The sequence below is a fragment of the Capsicum annuum genome, chromosome 8 (genome assembly GCF_002878395.1).
Source record: "Capsicum annuum cultivar UCD-10X-F1 chromosome 8, UCD10Xv1.1, whole genome shotgun sequence".
NCBI classification, from domain to species: domain Eukaryota; kingdom Viridiplantae; phylum Streptophyta; class Magnoliopsida; order Solanales; family Solanaceae; genus Capsicum; species Capsicum annuum.
This window is the reverse complement of record NC_061118.1, coordinates 56,301,623-56,312,658: the sequence shown is the minus strand read 5'-3', so window position 1 is coordinate 56,312,658 and position 11,036 is coordinate 56,301,623. Positions and strand designations below refer to the sequence as shown.

The 11,036-nt window shown below is 35.1% G+C and overlaps 1 protein-coding gene across 4 annotated transcripts; it reads left to right on the top strand.

Moving 5' to 3' along the window:
• Positions 1-1,237: 1,237 nt before the first annotated feature.
• Positions 1,238-10,419, top strand: LOC107839023 (casein kinase 1-like protein 3). 4 transcript variants are annotated; one of them, XM_047395682.1, is made up of 16 exons: positions 1,241-1,644; positions 1,750-1,790; positions 4,506-4,575; positions 4,904-5,052; positions 5,374-5,469; positions 5,832-5,902; positions 6,345-6,406; positions 6,486-6,549; positions 6,675-6,759; positions 7,391-7,517; positions 7,944-8,026; positions 8,192-8,255; positions 8,689-8,804; positions 8,985-9,159; positions 9,816-9,860; positions 9,952-10,419. In XM_047395682.1, the coding sequence occupies exons 1-14, from the start codon at positions 1,569-1,571 to the stop codon at positions 9,153-9,155; spliced, it is 1,275 nt and encodes a 424-aa protein (XP_047251638.1). In that variant the 5' UTR covers positions 1,241-1,568; the 3' UTR covers positions 9,156-9,159; positions 9,816-9,860; positions 9,952-10,419. The 4 variants fall into 4 exon arrangements, with proteins under 4 accessions (XP_016537840.1, XP_047251638.1, XP_016537839.1 ...); XM_016682353.2 differs by lacking the exons at positions 9,816-9,860; positions 9,952-10,419 and adding an exon at positions 9,293-9,736 and having other exon boundaries at positions 1,254-1,423; positions 1,532-1,644; XM_047395681.1 differs by lacking the exons at positions 9,816-9,860; positions 9,952-10,419 and adding an exon at positions 9,293-9,736 and having other exon boundaries at positions 1,254-1,644.
• The last annotated feature ends 617 nt before the right edge of the window (positions 10,420-11,036 follow it).

The window sequence follows — 11,036 nt, the reverse complement described above, 5'->3', positions numbered from 1 at the left end:
TAAGATATTGCACATTGCAAAGGAAAGTCGTCGTATGAATGTGTTTATCCTAATGAATCTTGTCAAGTTTTTGAATACACCAAACATGTTCAATGCATACATATTATCTATTTCTATGAATGTCATAGCATGCTATTTTACATGATAATCTCATCGTTTTGAGATAATAGTTATTCAAACCCGAGATCATGCATGACCTACCTAAAGGGGATTCATAAAACAAAGGAGATAGAATGGTGATATGAACGTGCAACAGATTCATTTAGGTGATAATATAGATGATTATTCACCAAGTCTTTACTAACTACAACTTTGGTGAAGATGGTGCACAAGATTAAAATGCCAAGATTTAAGATTTTGAATTGATGTTCTTATCGGGAGGAGTCAATACATGATGTGTTCTTTATTTTTCTTTTAAAGTTTTGTCCCACGGAAATTTCCTTGTAAGGGTTTTAATGAAATAGCCGAAATATATATGATTAGAGAATTGTACTCTTTTTCCTTCATTAGATTTTTTTCAATGAGTTTTTTCTAATAAGATTTTAACGATACACATTATCTATCAATTAGACATTCAAGGGGGTGTTATAGATGTATTTAATTTATAATGAATGTCTATTAAGATATATTGAGTAATGAGTATCTATAGACTATGAAGATATGGAATGCCTATCTTTTAGAGAGAAACTAGAAGGAATTTCCTCTATAAATAGAGGGGTTAAATAAAAAAAAGTTTCCGGTCTTCTTTCTCTTATTATTCTTGTTCTTGCGATATTAGTTTATAACAAAAAAAGAGTTTTTTATTTGATATGTTACATATAGCCATAAAAATTTATAGAAGATAAAACTTAGTAAACATTGAGCAAGTTAGGTTATAACCCGTTATCTAATCCATTTTATTCTACCCTATTTTAATCCAAATAGATTTATATCAAAGTAAATTTATAGAAGAACAAATAAAACTTAGAAAACATTGAACGGATTAGATTACAACCCGTTATCTAATTCATTTTGATCTAATCCATTTTAATCCAAATAGATTTATATCAAAGTAAATGTTAATCCATTTTGATCCTTTCAAATTTAACCCAATCAACCTAATTGCTACCCCTGAATGAGGTTTATAATTGTCAAGGTCCTTTTTAAGAAAAACTACTTTTTTTTGCAAGACTTTCATTCAGGAGACCGGAGCAGTCAACAGACTCACCAATGTGTGAAGTTTACTCATTTGCCCCATTGCACCAGAAATAAAAACTTGGAGGACTATATTTGCCCAGTATACTTCGTACAAAGGATGAAACAATACGAACTCTTCAATTCAAAGACCATTTGCCTAAAAAAAAAAAAAAAAAAAAAACTCACCCAAAGTTGTGGAACAAAATCCCGTCCTAGGAGAGAAAAGTCAAAAGAGTTTAGAGGAGTGGTAATTCTTTGTCTTTCTTTAATTCTTCTCTCCAACTTGTTCATTTTATACAAAAAATAAAAAAACACTTTGTTTCTTTTTCTTGTTTTTGGATTTGATCGAATCAAGAACTGGACTTGGGGGTATAAATAAAATTTATATCTATATGGAGAGAATAATTGGAGAGAAGTATAAGTTGGGTAAGAAGATTGGCAGCGGATCTTTTGGTGTTATATATCTAGGTATGTTCCTTTTCTGTTTTTTCGGGGGGTCATTTTTGATATTTTGGGTTGTTATATTTTAAAAAATCTGATTGTTCTTTTATGTGTTTTCTGCTAATTTTTCAGCTACCCACATTGAAACTTTTGAGATTGTTGCTGTTAAAATTGTAAGCTTTCTTGTCTAGATTTATCTTTCTTTAATAATTGGTATAAGAAGTCGAGGTGCCGCGCAAGCTGGCCCAGACACTAGGGTTATAAAAAAAAAAAGAAAAAAGGAAAATGATATAGCTATGTTAATCATTTAGACAAGTTTGAACATTATAAGTCTCCCATCATGTTTAGGGACATATATGCACGTCAGTTTGATTAGCTTGAGGTGTTGTAATTGGGTAGATATTAATGTGAACCAGGGGCATTTAGGTTAAGAATTCAAAATGATGAATATTTGTCCAGAACAAGAAGTTCGATATGTGCCAATTGAAAAAAAGAAGTATTCTATATGCCCGGGCTTCAAACCTAAGATGTTCCACTTCATTGTTAGTGTAATGTTTTGAACATTTAGATTTTCATTAAAAGCACCAACTTGATGTCAAAAATTTATACGAAGTGAGAAAATGTGTCAATCTGTTCTAGCCTTGGTGGATAGAATTACCTAGTACTTGGTGCTTTGCTGGTGGAAGGTGGCAGGTATCCCGTGGAATTATTGGAGGTGCGCGAAAGCTGGCCCCAACACCATGATTACCCAAAAAAAAAAAACAATTTTAGAAAACCTTCATTCTCTTTCTTAATTCGCCCACCGTTAAATGACATCCTATAATTTCTCTCAATAACTTGACATCCCATATCACTCACTGTGTTGGTATTCCTGGATTTTTCTCTTTTCTTCTTACGCCTCTCTCGTGCCAACTCCAACCAATTTGGTTAAATTGTAAATGATTTTGTATCTGCTACTTAAGTATAATCTCATCTCTTCCTCCCCCATGTAGCATTATCTTTCCTCCTTTTTAAGATATCTACTGAAGTACGGATTCCATTGACTTTTCGGTCAAAGAGCCTATGTTCCAGCTACTTAGATGAATCCGACTCCATTGAACTAGTCTCGTTGCCCTCATTTGTCCATAATATGGTAATGCTTCTAGTTTGCACAAAATTGGGCCGCTGACAGGGCAGGACTAGCTTCTTTACCCACTTATTTCTGTCTTCTGTTGAATCTCTTTTCACGGCCCAATAAATAACTTTATATGCTAATTATTTTTCTGAATACGGTTTGACTAATCGATTATGATATATGGATCTGATTTTGTTGAATTCTTTTTCTACAATACCTTGACTTGACATCAGTTTGAAAGGGGTTCAAGAAATGCATCCGTCCCTGCAACACATCCGGCGCTGATGTGGCAGGACTAGCTTCTTTATCCATACTCATCTATGATGTGGGAACCATAGCGCATACTCCCTCACATCGTCTTATTTTTTATCACATATGTGAGCCGATGGAATACATTGCCAGGGTGAGCACGTCCTAATGAAATATGTATCATGAAAATTCATCATGGATCAACTAGTTTTATGCTGGCTGCTAGTCTACCGGCTACCACAATCTTCATTTTTTATCTGGGTTTGGCACCTTGCACCGACATTGTGATCAAACTTGTACTGGCAGAGTTGGTGAATAATCACACATAAGAAATTTCTGGACTTCGTCGCATTCCCAACCTTAGATGTCGTCCTAAAACTTATAGCACGCGGTCCATCGATCCTCAGAATTCAAGTAATCGTTTGCTGTAATTTCTATGACATTCTCCGAAGAATTGCCAAACCATTTACCTGTGGATAGCATTCTCCAATGGTATTCGTTTGAACCATACTCTAGTATCATTATCCTCATTATAATTAATGCATCTCGGGAACTAGAGGTTTTCCATTCCCTTTATAATTCTCTCACTTGATCACTCAATAAGAAATTCCCCCTCTGCCAATCATGCATCATCTAGTAATCCATATTTGGTACTATTATCATCCTTGAATAAAGTGTTTTCCTCTTTTGGAAACATTCATATCCGTTTCTGTAGTAGTGCCATCTAGTAGATGGCCATCCTTCGAATTCACCATCCCCCACTGAAAGTGGAAATAATCAACTTCCTCCATTCCAAGTCTCTCTTATCCCTTTTTCTATGAATGAGAAATATTTCATCATCATTTTCTTTTATCTTTTTGCTTTCATAAATCATTCTCCTCTTGAGCAAATCTTTCATCATCATCCTTGTTTGTGTACTTAGCTGTTTGAACAGATGTGGTATACTCCTCTAGTCCAAATTTGCTCCCAAGTTCCGATATCATGGGGTTCCTTTCTGAGACAAAATTTGTTATGTTCATTTGCCTGTTGCTGCTTTGAGTTGGTTACATAATTAACTACTCTTTTTGTCATCAATATGTATGCACGTGAATTTAAGTCTTCCTAAAGATTATTGTTGATCTGCTGGCTCCTCCATCTGAAAGCACGTGATACTGATCAACCCAATGTAGTTTGTAGATTAATTTGATCCCATAATTTATCCTACCTTTTCCATTTCTATAGCATGATGTATTTCCTGGATTAGTCCAAGCAAATAATCTTCCTTAGTTATGTATTTTTTCAAACATTACTTACTGTATTACTGGTAAAATGCATCAAGTTGCGTTAGCTGGCCTCGACATCACAGCTATAGAAAAAGTATTACTGATAAAATGCCCAAATATCCATACATATGTGAAGATATCTAGTTTTAAGCAGTGTTTGAATTAGAAAACTCAGTTGTGGTTGGGTATCAAAAGAAAAAATGTTAATTGCGGTTGCTAGACAGACGGAATCAGTCATTTGACTCTATTCTTTGTGGTTACAGGAAAATAGGCAGACAAGACACCCTCAGTTGCTTTATGAGGCAAAGCTGTACACTATACTTCAGGGAGGAAGTATGTCTTCCTTGATTACTTTATGTGCCAAAATTTCCTTTTTAATCCCTTCCTAAAAAATAACACCTTCCTAAATTTGGAAATAATTTAACTTAATTTCCCATTTAACCCTAAATGTGAAGGTCTTATGGCGGCCACACAACTGTCATGACATGGTTAAGACAACAAGTTTCAACAGTCTTATAACCACACAAATGTTATGGCATGTTTATGACCACATGTTTCAAAAGTCTTCCTTTTCTTTTTGAAATTTCGCGCCTATTCAAACGTTGCCAGGTAAATTGAAACGGAAGGAATATTCATTATCACTTGTTGATTTTGATTTCAGATGGTATTCCTAACATAAAATGGCGTGGAGTTGATGGGAATGACAGCGTCCTCATTATTGACTTGCTTGGTCCCAGTCTTGAAGACCTCGTTGTACACTGTGGGAGGAAATTCTCGCTGAAAACAGTCCTAATGTTGGCTGATCAGATGGTAATCAGAATATTACATACCTCTGTTTCTTTTGAGTAAAGTAATGCATGTTTTGTGTATTGCTTTCAGTAGTTTGGTATGGGGGATTGCCTCGCTTTGGCCTTTATATTACCTTTGGCTTTATTTAGTTATTTACGCTTGTGTTGTGTGTGCAAGTTTGACATGTACTCGGCTGTCTCTAGATGAGTATGTTGCAGAAATTATGTGATATCAAACATGTTTGTTATTAATTCCCTTAACATTACTGTCTTTATCCCATGACATGTATCATGGAATTATGCTCATAACTGTACTGGGGATCCTTTTCTGTGACAAAAGCAGATTGCGAGAATAGAGTATTTGCATACAAAAGGATTTCTACATAGAGACATAAAACCAGATAACTTTCTCATGGGTCTTGGCAGGAAGGCAAATCAGGTTATGACCTTTTCAGATATAAGCTTTTTAGTCATTTTCTTATAAGAGAGAAATCCTTTGGACCAGTGGCACACGGTTCGAAACTTGGGGGATTACTGGCCTGCCTCTCTACCCTTTTCCACTTAACTACTGGGCTTTTGTTTGCGGTAGGATTCGACCTGTGGCGTGCGGCCCAAACCACACATCATGTGCCAAACTCTTATCCCTAGATCAAAGCCTATTAGCCTAGTAGGGTGGGGTGGGGTTGAGGATCAGAAGCTGCATTAGCTTCACGGTCATGTCATTTAACCAATCATTATTTTTCCTGTGTTGTTTTGTTTACCTTTGCTTTTTTATTCTTGTTTTCCCTATTGACAAAACAGGTCTACGTTATTGATTTTGGACTTGCAAAAAGATATCGTGACCCTATCTCAAACCGTCATATTCCTTACAGGTGTGCCTATATTTGGTTTTATGAAACTTCCTTCTGGAAGCATATGACTTTTGATGTTCAGTATATTCCCTTTTTCCCTACTTTTGCAGTGACAGAACTTCAGTTTAAGTGAAAATTCAGTCACTACACTTGAATTTTATTTGTTGTTATCATTTCTGTTTATATGATACTTTGTCCTTTGCTATCATTAAGGAGTTGATGATTGCAAATATTTGTATTGCTTGAAATTTGTCAAAACTGAAAAAGGCGTATCCTATTAATTTATTGAAAAATCCCACTAGGCTTCACCTAAAACCTATGAAAGAAATGCCTTTTGCTGTTTTTTTGTTTCTTCCCCAATGACCAATGTAAAATGTTTTTGTTCTTTCCAATTACTTGAACAGTGGTTCGTGCCAATTCTTGGTGCTAAGTTATTCTTTCTGCCTCCTATGCTGTGTTACAGAGAGAACAAGAACTTGACAGGGACAGCAAGGTATGCTAGTTGCAATACACATTTGGGAATAGGTAAAATTATACTATATGTTGGGTTCTTATATCTGAGACTGGACATTGTACTAAAATATCCTCTTATCAAAATCTCTAGAGCAAAGCCGGAGGGATGATCTGGAATCTCTTGGCTATGTTCTTTTATATTTCTTGAGAGGCAGGTGTGGCCACTTCTCCTCTACTCTGTCGCTATTTCTTATTTACTATTGTTGATTTTTATTTGGTTTGGTTTTTGTTCCTTTTTCTTTTATATTGACCGAATTAATTGGTTAACTTTCTTATGTAGCCTTCCATGGCAGGGTCTAAAAGCTGATACAAAAAAGCAAAAATATGACAAGATCCGTGAGAAAAAAGTGTCAACAACAATTGAGGTCTGTTTTAGAAAAATGGATGGCTATATTCCTTTGTTTTTTAATTTGTGTGTATATATAATATAAAGATGGTGTCTGGGCTAACTTACGTGATCCTGTGCTGATTCGCCAAGTGCCTACTACGTCGCTCCAGTATAGGTACCGAGCATCTTGCATATCAAGATTCAAGTAGATGGGAAGAATTGATGTCAGCTTCACTTGGATCTAAATCTTAGTTGCCACTTGCCAAGATTGCTGCTTCAGCTCTTTGACCTCTAGACGACCCCTTTGGGGGCGTATGAGTAGATTCTTGTTCTTTTGCTTTAAGTTGGTACATCTTTTATAGATCAGACTAGAAGGGGGCCTAAATAGATTGTACTGTAACTTTGTATTAATTCTCATCCACTATGAGAATTTGGAAATGACCTATAGTTGGCTATTTGAAATCTAAAGCTTCTTTGAGCATCAGCTGGCCTGTTCCATGCTTGGGCTCTATGTTTGCATAACCAGAAAAATAAGTGATGATGTATCTCAAACTATTTTAGTGGTAATGGGTGCGATAATTAAAACTTTATTAGGTTAATACATTCACGGCGTTTTGTTTCATTTAGTTTAATGGTAAGTCAACTGACATTCAATTTTCTCGCTATAGGTTTTATGCAAATCTCTTCCAGTGGAGTTTGCTTCATACTTGCATTATTGTCACTCTTTAACATTTGACCAGCGCCCTGATTATGGATTCCTGAAACGCTTGTTTCGTGACTTATTTACACGTGAAGGTATGGATTTTTAATTCAGGTTCTAGCACAATAAAAATGAAATATATGCTGTGCTGCATTTCTTACTGTACTCTGACTCCTGGATAGGATCTTTTTGTGTCTCATATGAGAACAAAAAACAAAGAAGTCTGAAAAACATAATATTGTAATCATGAACATGTAAGATTAGGAGCATCAAAAGCATCAAGTATTTTGTGTCCATAACTACTACTGTAGAGGGTAAACCTATGCTCGCTAGACTAATTAGATTCTCTATCCAGAAAGATGAGTTCTCTGATTGTTTTGTTGTGCAAGTTCAGTACTTTTATATGTTTCTTGCAAATAGGCTTGGTCTTTCTATGGCAGAATTCCAACATACGTGCATTCTTGCAGGATTTAGCAGTTATTTCATTCAAGTTTTTTTTGTTTCTGTTTCCGTCCCATCAGGGTATAAAATGGATTATATGTTTGACTGGACCATCTTGAAATATCAGCAGACACAGAGGTCAAAGTCGCAGCTAGAACTACCTGTTAGTACTTTCATCACTTCATTTTTCGGTGGAAGTGTTGTTTTCCTCTGCTTTAAATATTTTGTCGTGTATGAAGACATCTGGTGTTGTTTATCATATTTATAAAGTAAATTCAATTTTTTCAACCCATTTTGATATTATTTTCTCTGCCACTGGAAATTGCAGAGTCTGCATCCACTTTCTGTAACGATGGGTACTGGGGCATTGCCAAAAGTTTTAAATAAGCAAGGTAACTTGTCTTCCAGTTGCATATAAGCTCTTTTACATGCTAATTCTGATCTCCAAGTATGACGACCATTTCTGTCGAGTAGCGAGCAATATGTAGTATGGGGTTCTGTCAATTTCGGAGCTGCAGCATACACAGAACTTATGAGATGTGTGTAAAATAATTACTGTTTTTACAATCTGCAGGGGAGTTTGACTTTTGACTTTTCTGGATGACTCCATTTCATTAGATTAAAACCTTGGGATCTAGCTCTTTTAATTAATAAACTTATGAACTTTCCTCAAGTATGGCTTGTTTTTCCCCATTTAGTTACCTTGACCTTGTTTAAGTCCTGGCAATCATCGATTCCCTTTAATATCTGCGATGTAGTGTGGTGAATCTCAAATTATAATTTTGTCTGAGTACTGATATTAACTGGCTTTGTATCTTCATGTAGGAGGTAATACTGCCACACTTTTAGCTGAAGCTACAAAACAGAAGGTATCAGGTAATTTTGTACATGGTGATGGATCAGCAACCAATCTAAAACCTGATAATCATACTGGCAAAAATGTAAGTTCAATGTAGGCTGGAGTGTTGTTGATTTTTTTCTATTCCATTTTAGTTACATCATTATTCAATATTGAGTGGCATTTTAACATAAAAAAACATTTTTCCATGTTTCATTTACTAGTCTTGTTTGTTGTATATGTGTGTTATAAACAATTGCTCTATTTTTCTAATTTTTTACAGATAATAACTGATGCTTCTGTTCCCTCTACGTCATTGGCTGATGCCTTCAAGAGAAGCTTCCCGAAACATGAAGATTCTTTTGAAGTTGGAAATGTAGGTCATGCACACAGTGCAAAAGCTGGTGCTTCAAGCAGCAAACTCAATTTCTTAAGCAGGATTTCTTCCAAGTGAACTGGTAGGAGAGTTTTCTCCAATAAAATTGATTTTCCTTCTTTTAGGTTGCATCATAAGCTGGTGCTACTTTCCATTTACAGGCCTGGAATTTGTAAAGCTATTCTTTCTCTTTTTTTTTTTGAAAAAAAAAATAGGGATGGTATGCGGGAGAAGTGCAGAAGAAGTCAAGGTCTACGTCCTGATGTTGACTTCACTTGAACCCTTTATACCAGTAATCTATCCATCTCTAGGTGACTATGAAGTATAAAGCAGCATTGGATGTTTCTAAAAGATGCCTATCTAAACTTGGTTATCCTTCTTAAGTTTTCTTTATCTTGAATAATAGGACATTTACTAAGCCAGCAACAGTTCATAATTGAGCAAATGTAAAGTGTTTCTCTCATTCCTTTCTAATGGGGCATAAAAGTTATATTCAAACGATGCCTATCAAAACTTGGTTATCCTTTTTAATTTTTCTTTATCTTGAATAATAGGACATTTACTAAGCCAGCAACAGTTCATTATTAAGCAAATGTAAAGTGTTTCTCTCATTCCTTTCTAATAGGACATAAAAGTTATATTCTAATGTTTTATTGTTTTATTGCACTCTTATCCGTATTTTATTTCTTCAATTCCTTTGCGCAAAGCCTGGATATTTATGTGCGTAAGTTTTAATAGGAGCTCAAGTGCCTGAAAGCTCGAATCTGATATAGAGCATTTCAGGTATATATTTAGTTGGTATTCCGACTCTCACTCTCCTTGTCCTTAGCTGTGTAAAATGCTAGCTTATTTGCTAAATTTTCATGAATTTCAGACATCTATATGTCATGAACTTGATGATGAAGCCTGCCTTTGGTGTTGAAGTTCGAATGGGGCACCATCATGGCTCTTATAATAAAACAACCTTGCATTTGTTTATAATCCTATACTTGCTGCAGAGATGATGGAATTCTGTAACCTGGAGTCAGAGGTACCGTGTGATTAGAGCCATAGTTTTTCTGCTCCTCTTTTTATTTTGTCTAATCAAGTTTTGAAAACAATCTTCATACTACTCCATGATGGTCATTTTCGCTTCAACAAGGCTTTACCTGTATTTAGCTCAAGAACATCTTTTCATCTCTGTATTTCTCCTCTTTAAAAGTGTATGAGACAAAGAAGTCATTGTAATTTTGTTCATGTTCTGTCAAGAGACTAGTTTGTTGAATTTGCTGAAGCAGAACTGAACTTAAACAAATCAAGAGGCTTTCCTTATGTCTATGAAACAGGTGATGTATTTTAGAGGTACTTGTGTCGTCGTCTTCATTTTCATTTGGACGGAAAAGAACTAAGTGTGCAAAACAAGATACAATATCAGAAAGGTGGTATGAACTTTTTTAACGTTTTATTTTTGCATTGGAACTCAAACATAAAGCTCTGGTCCAAATTTTAGTGCTGAGTTTAAATGAATAGAACACAAGTTTGTCCGTCTAGTTCTTGCTATTGGTTGGGCTTGAAAGCCTCAGCACGATGGGTTTATTCAATGTTCAAGTACTCAACCTGCAAATACAGTGTAATTGTATGATACAGTGATAATGATCAGTGGACATACCAAAACTAGACGAGGGAGTTTCTCGGATGGTAAGTGTCTCACTTCTAACCCTGAGGTTGTGAGTTTGAGTCACCAAGGGAGCAAAACTTTTGATTGTTTTTATTACAATTTTTATAAATTAATTTTCGTCCATCTGTTAAGACTATTATGCATCAAAAGATATTTTATTCTTCAGCAATGTATCATACAAGCTAATTGTAGTTTTATAACTTAATGTAAATTATACTATCAAATATTTTAAAAAATAAGTCATAATGCAAACTTAATTACAGTGATGTATCTCAACCAAAATAATTTAATGTATCAGAAAC